At 50.0% G+C, this 13900-nt stretch overlaps 1 protein-coding gene across 1 annotated transcript in view; it reads right to left on the reverse strand.

The window, feature by feature from the left end:
• Positions 1-521: 521 nt before the first annotated feature.
• Positions 522-13900, reverse strand: part of Tnfrsf1b (TNF receptor superfamily member 1B) — a 29070-nt gene continuing 15691 nt past the window's right edge. Inside the window, exons 2-11 of the mRNA XM_036178637.1 lie at positions 12555-12657; positions 10168-10296; positions 8595-8747; positions 8046-8139; positions 7477-7700; positions 6902-6979; positions 6392-6426; positions 2688-2895; positions 834-981; positions 522-696 (exon numbers count right to left, since the gene is read on the reverse strand). Of these exons, the coding sequence (XP_036034530.1) occupies positions 522-696; positions 834-981; positions 2688-2895; positions 6392-6426; positions 6902-6979; positions 7477-7700; positions 8046-8139; positions 8595-8747; positions 10168-10296; positions 12555-12657 (1347 nt within the window). The remainder of the gene's footprint in view (positions 697-833; positions 982-2687; positions 2896-6391; positions 6427-6901; positions 6980-7476; positions 7701-8045; positions 8140-8594; positions 8748-10167; positions 10297-12554; positions 12658-13900) is intronic.

Raw genomic sequence — 13900 nt, forward strand, 5'->3', positions numbered from 1 at the left:
TGGTTATTCAGCCTGGCTCCTGGAAGTTGGAGATCAAGGAAGCTTGGGTAAGAATACAGCCAGCCAACCACTGTGCACAGAGGAATCTCAAATGCACCAGAGAGAGGAAGAGCTGAAATCAAGGGACCACAAAGAAATCTCTATCCTGGGCCTCCACAGCGCCCAAATGTCACGCAAAGTCACCATGGCCTTTGCATGTTATGAACAAGACACTGAGGTGGTGGGTGGGCACGGTTCTGGAGTTGACAGGTTCCCACAGTAGAGAGAGGTATCAGTGGGAGGGAGGGGAGAACAAAGCAATGGGGAGGTCAGAGAGATGGGGTACAGAACATCTAGGAGAAGAAAGAGGAGGGGGCAAAGAACAGAGGAGAAAGGGGATGGACAGACATCCTTGGGGGCCAAGGAAGACACCACAGCGGGACACGATGGGAGAAGGGAAGCCAAGAAAGATGAATTCACATTTCTGTTTGAGCACATGTGGAGAGCCATCTGCTCTGTTCCAGGCCAGGCCCAGGGAAGCCTCAGCTTGTACTGAGGGGCACTGACAAGTCATCACGTGCTGGTGAGGCTGGGGACTCAGATGGCAAAAACAGAAGCAGACACGAGTGCTCCCGTGGGTAGACAGCAGGCAGGGGTGCTGCAGGCAGGGACGGTTGCATGAGCACTGGCAAGCACCGGGCACAACAGTCGCTGCAGCTGCAGAATGTGGGTGTTGGGGGGAGGTTGGGTGGGGGATGCAGCTGAGGCAGCAGCCGTCAATCCCGTCAGATGCCAATGCGGCCACAATGGTGCAGTCTCTCATCAGCATGCCAAGGAGGTTCGTGGCTCATCACCAGATGAGGAAACGGAGGCTCATGGGATTAAGGAGCCTGCTCGGATTCTCATGGCCTCCAGGGCAGTTGGGCTGCTCTGAGTTAACAACCAAATTCATGTTCATGTTTACTTCTGTTGCCCCACTAGCCAGTGGGCCTGACCTTTCCACTACAACACAAAGGAAATCCCAGGGTTCTGGGGAACCCCACCGGGGACTCACTCCAGTTTGGGCACTAGAGGTACCAACTGTGCCGCTATCCTAGATTATAGATTATAAGGTAAGTGCAGACCAAGTAAATGCACTAGGTCTCCACATTGTGCCTCTGGCTCCAAGTGACCCTCAGTGAGCTATAAGGAGTAGAACCTCCAAAGAGATGGCGCGGCAGTTAAGAGCACTTGGTCTTGCAGAGGATTTGGGTTAAATTCCCAGCATCCACCATGGCAGTTCACAATCATCTATAACCCCAGTTCCAGGGGATCTGACACCCTCTCTGGCCTTCCCCCGTGGTGCACAGACATGCATTCAGGTAAAACACCCATATACATTAAAAAAAAAAAAAAAAAAAAAAACCATATATATGTTTTTTTGGTTTTTTTGGTTTTTTTTGTTTTTGTTTTTTTAAAGAACCTTGGAGGATGCCTTTAATCCCAGTACTTGGGAGGCAGAGGCAGGTGGATCTCTGTGAATTTGAGGCCAGCCTGGTCTACAGAGTGAGTTCCAGGACAGCCAAAGCTGTTACTCAGTGAAACCCTGTCTTGAAAAAACAGAAAGAAATACACACACACACACACACACACACACACACACACACACATACACACACACAACCCTTGGAGGAATTGTTTTACTCATATCCCAATTCCAGAGCTCTAAAGCCCAAGCCCAGACTCCTGGTGCTTATGTATATTAACTGTATGCTCCTAACAAGGTGATTAACTTTTCCAGGCCTCAATTTCCACATCTGGAAAATGGGATAATAATGGTAACTATTTCTTTGTATTGACAGGCAGGTTGTTTGGTGCAGGCAAAGCATCCAAGACAATGTCTGCTTCCCAGGGCCAAACTGGGTATGGTGGCACACACCTTTAATCCCAGCACTCAGGAGACAGAGGCAGGTGGATCTCTGAGTTCAATGCCATCCTGGTCTACAAACAGAGTTCTAGGACAGCCAGAGCTACAGAGAGAAACCCTGTCTCAAAAAAACAAAACAAAACAAAATCTAGCCAGACCAGTGCGGGGATGTAAGCAGGATCTTGGCTTTTGGGAATTACACAAGCCAGTAAAGGGAGGAAGGAGACAGACAGTCCTGTGGAAGAGAGGCATGGCCTTGGGGATTCCTGAGGAACAGCCACCCCAGCTGGGGTGACAGCATGGGGTGGGGTGCAGGAGTGCTCCCCACGGATATGAGAGACTTGAAAGACAAAGCCATAGTGTCTGGCAGAAGGGTGAGCCAGAGAGAGGACCAACACAGGGCAAGGTGGGGCTGAACCTAGAATCCAAAGGGGCTGTCCTTCCCATGAGCAGGGAACAGAAGTAAGCTGGGGGCAGCCAAGGCTAGCCCCACAGGGCAACTCCAGGCCACTAGCAGAGATTAGGCAAGGAATGCACATGAACCTAATTTACAAGGTCTGGCTCAAGATTTTGCAACTTGACATGGGTGGGAACATGATCCACACACTCCATAGAAGCTGTGCTAAGCACTGTGAGCCTTTCAGAACAAGTGGAATGCAGTAGGATCTCCTCCCAAGACAGGCAGTGACTAAGAGCCACAACTACCAACCATCACGGTTGCCAGGTGTGTTAAAGACATTTCCCTCTTGGGTTATTTTCAACTCTATCTGCAGAGTGGAGGGAGCCAGCTCCTGCCTCTCACCTGAACTCCGGGAGCCTGCACAGGCCTCCTGAGACCCTCGGGTCTCCTCTGCAGCCGCTGCCTGGGGCTGGCTTCGAGCGGGCACCCTCCTGTCACCAACGCCGGCTGAGCTCTCCAGGGAGCTGCTGCTGGAACTGGGTGCTGTGGTCAACAGGTGCTGCTGCTCTAGGCCTGTGGCACCCAGGGACTTCTCATCGGGCAGGTGAGGCTGAGAGGAAGAGGGAGAATATTAACCCACCTGGTGACTTGTCACCCCCGTCACCCACACTCCACAGCTTATACATTTCTGCCCACACCACACATTGTTTCCACACTCTCAGTCCACATGAGGAAACGGAAAAATCGACTTTCTGAAGGTCGTTCTGTCAGCGTAGGGAGATGTCCCCAGCCTGGTAGCTGAGAGTTGAATTCTGAATTCAGACACCTGAGTCTAAGATCATAACTCTACCACTCATTGGCTGTGTGATCTTAAAAAGTTACCTAACCTCTCTGAGCCTCCATGTTTCATGTATAAAGGAACTATTACAGCTTATGTCCTGGGGTTGTTGTGAAGCTAGGAATTTCAAGGATAATGGTGCTGCACAGGACACTGTTTATAAGAACTTGGCAGAAGTACCACTCACTGGGTGGCAAAGCCTGCCAGCCAGGAATGACCATCATGCTTTTAAATGGTTCCAATTTAAAAAAAAAAAATAATAAGATAGGGGCTGGAGAGATGGCTCAGAGGTTAAGAGCACTGGCTGTTTTTCCAGAGGTCCTGAGTTCAATTCCCAGCAGCCACATGGTGGCTCACAACCATCTGTAATGAGATCTGGTGCCCTCTTCTGGCCTGCATAATAAATAAATAAAAGTTGTTTCTCTTTTTAAAAAAGTATTATTTTTAAATTTTTAATTGTGTGTATATGTTTGTGTCTTAGTGTGAATAGGTACACCTGTGTGCAGATGTCTTTGGAGGACAGAAAAGGGCATTGGATCCCCTGGAGCTGGAGTTACAGGTGGTTGTGAGCCATCTGATGGGGTGCTGGGACCTGAACTCAGGTTTTCTGCAAGAACAGAAGGGACTAAAGACTATGTACCAGGCTCTTCCTAGGTTCAGTGCCCAGCACCACATAAGCAGGGTGTGGTATACGTCTGTAATCCCGGCACTGATTGAGAGGGGAGACCGACGCAGGAGCGTCAGAAATTCAAAGCCATCCTCAGTTAGTGTTCAAGCCCAGTATGGACCACACGAGTCCCTGTCTAAAATAAAAAAAAATAAAAAAAAAAAAAATTCCCAAAACCTAAAGTATGAGTTTCAGTGTCCATAAACAAACAAGTTTGGTGCAAACAAGTCACCATCATTGTTTAATGGCAAAGGATGGCTTTCCTGACTCACAAGCAGGTCTAGGTAGCTGTCCCAGGGTCCAAACTTGGTCCTCGAAGCTAACACCTTTACTCTTTGTTCCTTCCGTTCAATGAATCAGCCCAGTTCATAGAGCCCTTTCCCCCAGGCCACTAACAGGGCTCCTCACTGGATGTCTCAGCTCTCCCTTCCCACGGTTCACCCAAAGGATGTTCTGTGGCTTCCTTGCGGCTTCTTACAGAAAAACAATGACAAAACCGTACATGACCTGAGTACCAAGTACAGTACCTGAGACACATCTACCTTAGCTCTTTCAGAAGCTCAGTCTAGCCTAGTTCCACCCTGGCTCTGCAGATGTGGAAACTGGATTTCTTGCCCAAGGTCATGGTTAGGATACAGTGTAGTGTAGCAAGCTAAAACTCACCATGCCTTTTCTGGGTGTCAACTCCAGAGGCTTAACACAAAATCCATTTTCATAGCCACCCCTGATGAGGACACCTGGAAATACCATTCCAAGGCCACTGTCTATCCACACCAGCGGGAAAAGTGACCAGGCCAGGGCTGGCACCCCCGGGCCTTCCTCCAGAGGGAGGCACAATGCCAGGTGTAGTTTGCGCAGAAGCAATAGTTTGGCCTTACTTCCTGTGGCTGGTGCTCTCTAGAGTCACTGAAATGCCACCCAGGGGCCCTGCTCACCACTGCAGTGGCTTCCTAGATGCCCATGTGTGTCCTGTGGCTGGATTCCTGCCCAGTCCATAGCTCCTGACTATAGACTGGAAGGAACCGACACAAGCAGTCCCCGTGGGGCCAAAAACGCCCACAGAAGGTGAATCCTGTGCTCAGAATTACACAGTTGGCCGATGGTCACAGCAAGAAAATCCAGGCCAGCATGTGAAAGTAATGCACACTGCATCCTCCTACCTCCCCTGGAGTACTGCCAGCCAGGTAGCCAAGTCTGGAAGGGATGGAAGGCATTCTAAATTCACAGTCTGACCCTGGGCCCAGCCTTACCGTAAAGCCCTGCAGAGGCTTTCATAAATGTCACACTCACCAGCTCCTGAAAAGGAGCTTTTCTGGCTGGGCCTTCCCCTCTCTGCCTGTGGCTAGAGCCAAGCAGAAAAAAAACAAAAAACCCAAAGGTCACAGCCACCTCCCCACTCAGAGCCACAAGCTACAATGTTCAAGTACAGACACCATCACAGTACTGTGACTCAGGCTGGAACCCCATTGAGTGAGCACCAAGGACCTCAGCTTGCCTGACACCTCCTCCATTATTTCTGGGCCTGGGCCTGTTGCACGGAGCTGGGCCTGGCGGAAGCCTGGCTGCTGGCTCCTGCAGGCTTCAGAGCTAAGGGCGTCTCTCTGTGTAGGGCCATGTGGGCATGCGTGCATGCGTACATGAGAGTGGAACAGTATTTGTGAGATCCTTTCCTAGGTTGGTGTCCCAGGCCACATTCGTCAGCTGTGGCACCTCAGGACAGTTACTTAAGAGTGTCTGGGCCATGTGTCCCAGGACTGTAAAGTTGGGGGCAATAATCCCGCAGACTGTGTCACAGACAGGCTGGAAGAATTTATAAGACTTCAGCACAGTGCCGGCCTGAGGTCAGTACCCGACAATTTCTGGTGACTAGACATGAGGCCATGTGTGTGACTAGGGGCAGCAAGGATGAATTCACATGCTGTTTTTTCTAAATAACCCTACTTTTCCCAGCCCTCAGAGCAGGACCTGAGTCGCTCACGGCTGGTCCTGCCTGATGGCCTCACTCTAGCACATGAGGACACCATCTATTGGGCTTCCAAGAAAGGCCCTGAGGCAGGCGGCTCATGGGGTACAGGGCTGGGAAAAGGGTAGTATCTAGGTTCTCCAACTCCTGGTGAGTAATACTGGAGAGCAAGCCTTGTTGGGAGAGGTTTGTTTGAGACAGCTTTTGATGTGTCTGCCAAATCCACTTGCTCAGAGGTTTGAGCCCCAGAACATACCACAGATCTAACTCTTAACCCTTCAAGAGTGGCAGTAGCTCTTAAGCCTACGTTTCTTTATATAATGAGGTGCCCTATTCATGGGGACCAGTGAGGAGTTGGGTACAGTGCAGGGAAAGAGCCTGGCTATGCCCAGCCAGGGAAGAGCTGGCCTGTTTCTTCCCAACTGGAATGTAGCTAGACATCAGATGGCTCTGAGGGAGCATTTAAACTCCTGATCTTCCAGCCTCTACCTGTGCTGGCTATTGGGATTACAGGTATGCACCACCATACCCATTCGATGCTGCTTGTATGATGACCCAGCACCCTAGAAAAGGAACTGGAGGAGGAGGGGAAGGGTGAGGAAAGGATGGTGATGATGATGATGACGGGGGATACTCACCGCCTTGGCTTCTCTTTGTAGGCAGGAGGGCTTCTCTACAGAGAAGAGAGAGGAACAAGTCAGGAGCAGGGCTTCTTCAGCACATCTATCCTAACGGACACAGCATGGCTAGGGTCGAGCCAGCGGAGTGGACCCAGCCCAGGGAGTAGCTGCCTGCCAGGTAAGGCCCACAGATGAGCCCATTTTTACTCTTACCCACTACCCTCTGCAACCCCCTCTCCAATACCCCAGCCCAGCCTGTGCTGGAGCCTTGCCTCAACTACACTCCACTCATGAAATCCAGCCCAGCTCACAGAATCCTAGAGACCCCAGGCTTCCGGTATAGGAATCCTGAACTTCAGTCCCCTGGGATAGCCTTGACACTGCTTTCCAATGGCCAGGTTAGAAGGTGAGCTCTACAGTCTCCAAATCCATTTGTGTCTACGGTAGTGTAGTGCTCTGTACTAGACGTGCCCCTACCTGAGGCACCCAGAAAAGCAGTGGTGGAAATAGGCATGGAGCAGAACCTACTTTTCTTCTGCACCAGGATGAGGCAGTTCACCAGCCCTAACACCAGCAGACCCAGAGCTGTCACTCCACCGATCAGACCTAGGAAGAAGACAGGATACTCAGAAATGAAGGTACCAGGTGGCTGGAGCTGGGACTGAAATCAAGTCTAACCCGAGGTCTTCAAATTCAGGGCTGAACCAAAGATAAACATCTGTAAACCATGTGCAGCCAGAGGGCCACAGTCTGGGGCCTCCAGCTTGGGGAGATCCTAACCCCAGGAAGTAGTAGGTTCATCAGAACTAGCGACCAGAACCTATGTTCACATTCACCCCACCCAGGGATTCTCTGTGAGAACATTAGGCCTTTGGAGACTCAGTTCCTTCACACCTGTATATGCTCTGAAGGACAGAGCCCAGGTTCCCAGGATCGCCCACAAAGAACCTTCGAAAAGCAAAAATGGAGCAGAGAAGGAGGGAGAGAAAGTGTCTGTAGCCCAGGTTGGCCTTGAACTTGCAATTCTCCTATCTCAGCCTCCCCAGTAGCTCAGTCTGTGCACTTGCAAGCCTGGATGGGTCACTCTGGAGACAGGGACTTACCAATTGGAAGAGAGATACCACCCTTGGTGCTCGGTTCACTTTTGACAAAGACAGAGATGGTGGTTGGAGTTTGGCTGGGCTCTGGCTCTGGCTCCAGGGGGTGGGATCTTGTGGCCTCTGGCTGAGGCATGTAGACTATTCCTGAGACGGTGCTTGGGGATGGGGACTCAGGTGCACAGACTGCATCTGTGCTTGCATTTCCAGGAATGGCAAGGATGCTACATCTGAGGGAGGAAGGGTTTGGTCAGGAGGCCACAGAGGACAGTGAGAGCTTACTCCAGGGAGCCAGGCCGAGGACAAGGTGTCAACAGCCAAGCAGTGAGTATGAGCCATGCCTTCTTAGCAGTACTCCCTCCCACCCCCCACCTACCCCCTCCCACACCCTCCCATGTCCTCCCACCCCCCACCCATCCCCACCCAGTCACCCTAGCCAGCCTTGCCTCCATGCTCCTGTCATGTCAGAATCCAGCCCCAGAGACAATGGGTGACAAGCTGTCCTATACCCTGGTCCCCAGTCACCCAGGGGTCACCCTCCCTACTCTTTCAGAACCCAGGAAATCAACACTCACATGCGGTGGGGCCTGCACACATCTGTGGATGATGTGATGTCAGAGAATGTCCCTGGGGCACAGGCCCTGCACACCACGTTTCCATTTGCAGATCCTTGAAGAGAAAATCCAGAGCTTGTCAACAACATGAATACTTCATGCAACCACATGAGGAGTGTCCTAGCACTGGGGGCGCAAGAGAGGCCTGTTTGCAACTCTCTCTCTTAACATATATACACATGTAGCCATATCTGTATACACACACATGCAATATATATAAACACATATACACATGCATGTACACACATGCCCGTACATGTACATGGGCCTGCTTTCTGGGGTTACCTTCCTGCCTCATCTGGTTTCCTACCAGCTTAGGGCTAATTATGACTCATGTCTGGACCTATGTTAGACCCTAATGTGCAGCAGGTGCCTAGCCAGGGGTGCTGGTTAGACAGCATCTAACAGATGCATCTTGACAGCCACTGGGTAGGCTCCTAGGTGAGGCTGAGAGGTCAATCAATGCCTGTGACAGGGATGTTCACGTGGGGAAGGAAGAGGGGTCCTTACTTGTACTGGCCACTCCAAATCCAGGACCACACTTGCTCAGCCTCATGCACTGTCGACAGCTGTCAGTATTGGTTTGCAAGGCACAGTACATGTCAGCTTTGCAGGCACATACTCGGTTCTGTTGTTTAGTACACGCACGGGTCTTCACCTGGTCTGGAGGAGGGAAGGACAGACAGCCAGGGTCATTTCTACCTCCACTCACCTGCTCTGCCTTCCCTGACAGAGCAGGTCGTTTGCTCAGCATAGGCCCAAAGGACCTGTCCACATTGTCCCTTGGGCTGTTGTCTGTACCCCAGCTCCACCACAATGTGAACAAACACAATCTGCTTTCCTATGTTCTACATCTTCAACTCTGACATAGAGATGGCCCCTCCTCGCCCCTCCACCCACCTCAGAGATCAAATGAAGATGTGGTGGGATCAAGAAGGAAAATGCCATCTGTAAGTCGCCAGGAAAAGTGTTACACACATGTAATCCCAACACTGGGGAAGCTAAGGCAAAAGGATGATTGTAAATTTAAAGTTAGCCTGGGCCTAGTAGAACATTCTAGGCCAACTTGGACAACTTAGTAAAAACCCATCTCCAAAAAACACAAAAACAGCCAGGTGGTGGTGGCACACACCTCTAATCCTAACACTTGGGAGGCAGAGGCAGGTGGATCTCTGTGAATTTGAGGCTAGTTCAGTTCCAGGACAGCCAAGGCTACACAGAGAAACCCTGTCTTGAAAAAACAAAAACAAACAACAACAATAAAACAAAAACAAAAACAAACAAACAAACGAATTGAGCCGGGCAGTGGTGGCGTACCCCTGTAATCCCCGCACTCAGGAGGCAGAGCAAGGTGGCTCTCAGTGATTTCGAGGCCATCCTGGTCTACAAAGTGAGTTCCAGGAAAGCCTCCAAAGCTACAGAGAAACCCTGTCTTGAAAAAACCAAAACCAAACCAAACCAAACAAAAACAACAAATTGAAAGCTGCTTCTAGGGGCTCAGGCCTGTAATCCCAGAAAGCTAAAGCAGGCAGTTCATACAAAGCCAGCCTGGGCCATTGAGAAAGGTCTTGTCTCAAGAGGAAAGGACTCTGAAAGGATGTAGCCTAGTGACAGAGCACCACAAAACCTTATGTTCAATTCCCAAAACCTGCAAATGAAATTGAAGCTAGAGGCTGGAAAGACGGCTTGCCAGTTAAGAACACTGGCTGCTCTTGCAGAGGACCCACATAGTGTCTGACAAAGATCTGTAACTCATTCCAGAAGATCTGATGCCCTGTTTTGGCTTTCATGGGTACTACATGCAGCAAAAATACCCATACATATAGAATAAAATAAACAATCCTTTATAAAAGTTTTTAAAGGTCTGGGGATTGGTATGGCTCAGTTAAAAAGCACTTGTATTGCCTACATGAAACCCCAGGTTCCAACCACATAAATGCATACATGTGGGAAAGAGCAGTCCCCAGCCACTCAGGTCCCACAAGATGAAAACAACTGGCTCAGGGTAACACTTTCCACCTTCCTAGGCTGGAGGGCTAGTGACCAGGGAAGATGTTAGGACCATCCTGCTCAGGCCACTCACCATAGCCACAGCGAGAACCACAACTCAGGCACGTGGAGAGCCTGTTCCAGAGCTTGGTGTACGTGCCGTCCTCACAGTCGGAGCACACTGTGTCTGAGGTTTTGGTGCAGAAGTGTTTCACATGCTGGCCTGAGAAAACAAGGACCAAGGGTCTCAGTGGAAGACAGGTCTCCAGCAAGACTTTAGATTCCAGGGTTCTGAACCCAGCCAGGATTGATGAAGCATCTGTGTCTCCACAGGTCATCCCACATCTGTTGGGCTCTCGCCATCTCCACCTCTGAACATAGGTTCCTCTCTGCTCTCTCTGAGTAGCTGAAACACCACACTAGAAAGATCTACTGTCAGCCAATAACGCTTCAGAAAGAATTGGTTTGCTAACTCCTGTCTTCTTGATGGTTGGTTAAAATTCTCTATCCTGGTGTATGAACCATAGGGAAAAGGTGGCAACAAGGATGTTGGACCTGGAAGCCTGTCAGAGCCAAGGGCACAGGATCCCTAAAAGTCTGGAGGATGGAAGAACAACAGGGCAAACCTTTTTTTTTTTTTTTTTTGTTTTTTTGTTTTTTTGTTTTTCGAGACAGGGTTTCTCTGTGCAGCTTTGCACCTTTCCTGGAACTCACTTGGTAGCCCAGGCTGGCCTTGAACTCACAGAGATCCGCCTGCCTCTGCCTCCCGAGTGCTGGGATTAAAGGCGTGTGTCACCACGGCCCGGCAGGGCAAACCTTTAAGGTGTTTATTTTTTTTTTTCTGAAGTAAGCTCCTCTCCCTTATTCCTTTCCTGCCAAATTCACTGCTATTCTAAGCTCATAACTTCTTAAAGACTCTCTGCTAGTCAACAGAAAAACCACTGTTCCCTGACAGCTCTCAAAGTGACTGTGGAGGGTGACATGTACACATGCTCCTGTGTTCCTACTCACTGGGTCTCAAGCAAATGGCACAGAGCCTCCAGTAAGTAAAAATCTGAATTCTTCATGGTGACTCTGCTCATCTTAATCAAGTGTTTATTATTATTATTATTATTATTATTATTATTACTATTATTATTAATAGTGTGTGTGTAAAACCTGTTTTCTACTTCCTCCATCGGTTCAGTGTGTGTGTGTGTGTGTGTGTGTGTGTGTGTGTGTGTGTGTGTGTGTGTGTGTTTTCTACTTCCACCATCAGTTCAGGGCATCAAACTCAGGTCATCAGGCTAGCACAACAAGTGCCTTTACACACTGAGCCATCTCACCAGCCCTCATCATCCCTGTCTCCCATCACACTCTCTTCTTTTACTCTGGACTACACACAGCAACCTCCAGGTCCCTTGAGCTCACTAAACAGGCTCCTACTTTGAGGCTTTCCACTGACTTCCTTGCATCTCTTGTATGCTTGTGTGGCTTGCTCTTGTCCCTTTTGCAGGGCTCAGAGAGACCTTCCTGGACCACTCAGTGTCATCTGGAGCACATAACCTTGTCTGTCTGTCTGTCTCCATCAGCCAGTACAGCCTTCTCTCCATCAGAGCACCTCCTGGCAGGCAGCACCACATTATCTCTTAGGTAATCTGTCTGTCCTCCATTAGAAAGCAGACATGGGCTGGAGAGGTGGCACAGCAGTTAAGAGCACTGGCTGCTCTTCCAGAGGACCTGGGTTCAATTCCCAGCACCCACATGATAACTAACAACCATCCCTACTGCTAGTTCGAGGGTTCTAACACCCTCTTCTGACCTCCAAGGGGCACTGTGTGAATGTGGTGCACAAAAGTACATGCAGGCAAAACACCCATACATATAAAATACAAATAAATCTTACTTTTTAAAAAAAGAAATAAAGTAGACTCCATGAGGATGAAGATCAGGAATATCTTCCCAGCAGACTGAACACACAGTAGATGCATTATGTATACTACTCAAGTGAATGTATATACTTGACTGGCTACACAGCACTGAAGGTTAGCTACTCAGGCCTCCCCACTGGGCTAGGGCTCAGATCTACCATCTATTAAATGGGTACACATTCATTCACTTGATAATTAGGTACAGGACACCTATATGGGCCAGTCATGTGCTGGGAATTCCACAGGGACCAAGTTATAGTCTTTACTCTAGAGGAGCCCACAGCGAGGCTAAGGGAAGAACCAGTCCACCATTGCAGAATGGAGCAGACTTCTTGGTCCTGGAGACCAGGTCTAAAATGTAAGTAAGTATCTGTTAACGGAGAGGAGGTATTGAGAAATGTGCTGAGCAGAGGGGACAGCATATGCAAAAGCCCAGGGCAAGATGATTTACTGCCCTAGAAAGGATATCCCTAGAAGCAGCTCAGTGAGAATTTAAGGCTTTCTTCCCCATTCCTGGACAAGCATTCCCTCCATGACATCACCGTCCAAACACCCAGCATCTGCCTCTCACCGGGAGGACATGCGGCACAGCACATCTGAACGTTGTTGTTATAGTATTCCTTTGGGTCCTGGCACGTGACTCCAGGTTCTGGCATGTAGGGTGTCAAGGTAATCTGGAAGAGAGCAAGTAAGGCAGCCATCAGCACAGTGACTCTGGGCTCCAGGATGAGTCATCAGGTGGGTCATCAGGTCTCATGACGGGTTCTTGTTTTGGAGGAGGAGGAAGGCTTGAGCAAGTAGAGTCCTGGCCTTTTCCCTTCTTGACCTCCCTCTTCAGTGGGGCACACTTGTGTCTGCAGATGGAGGTGCTGGGCCAGGGAGTGGATTACTTTAGGCCTTCCCTCTTGCTGGGTGAGACCCAGGAGGGTTCAGAGAAGATGCAGCTTTTGAAGACAGTGGCTTTGGTCACCAAGAAAAGGTCCTCCATACAAAGCTGCTCTCTTTCTAAAATGCCTGCCTGTCTGTCCCTCTGTCCTTCTGGCTGAGGTTTGCCTCCTCCCAGAAGCACCCCCTGACTCCCCTGAATCCAATGCAGGTTTTTCCTCCTCTGGGCTCTCTCTACATAGATATGGCCTTTCCAATATCTATGTCATTGTTCTGATAGGGCATGTGTCTCCTTTTACTCACATCCATACATATGCATGCAGGTGTACATACACATGCTCACATGCTAACACCTATGATGCAAAGAAGCAGTAGCCTTATTGTTAGGATCCTGCCCTCACTCCTATACATGCGCAGCTCGGGGCCTTGCCTCTTACGTCATCAGGGGGCGCTGGCAACTACCTATGCATGGCATGATCACACAATCTGCACCTTAATAGCTGGATGCAGACCCCACGCTCTCTCTGCTCTCTGCTCTCTGCTCTGCTTTGCTCCCCTCTTCCCCCCCCCCCACCATCTTTCTCTCTCACCAGACCTGGTCCCCCTCCTCTCCACTTTTTCCTCCAATAAAGCTCTGAATATTGATACTGGGGTCTGTTGTGACTGTGACCTTTCCACGTTGCAGCCAGCACCACCAATTATCATCCTTTGTCCCTAGACCCAAGCTTCTGACACAGGCCATGGCAAAGCTGCCTCAGGAAGTTAATACAGGATGGGAACAAGCCTGTGTGCTTCCTCACACAGGTGTTGCAGTACTATGGGTTGACCCTTGCAGGGTCCTGGGCCTACTCAGACTCCCACTACCAGGAGGAAGGCCTCAGCATTGGCTGACAAGTTTCCAACTGAGAGGCAATACCTTGACCTCAAACCAAGATCAACGCCCAACCTCTTGGCTGGCAACCATGTGGCCCTGTTGCCACATCCTGCTTCCCCACCCTCTTGCCTGAGAGCCTTCTGTCACAAGAAGCCGGG

The sequence above is a fragment of the Onychomys torridus genome, chromosome 2 (genome assembly GCF_903995425.1).
Source record: "Onychomys torridus chromosome 2, mOncTor1.1, whole genome shotgun sequence".
Classification (NCBI taxonomy): Eukaryota; Metazoa; Chordata; class Mammalia; order Rodentia; family Cricetidae; genus Onychomys; species Onychomys torridus.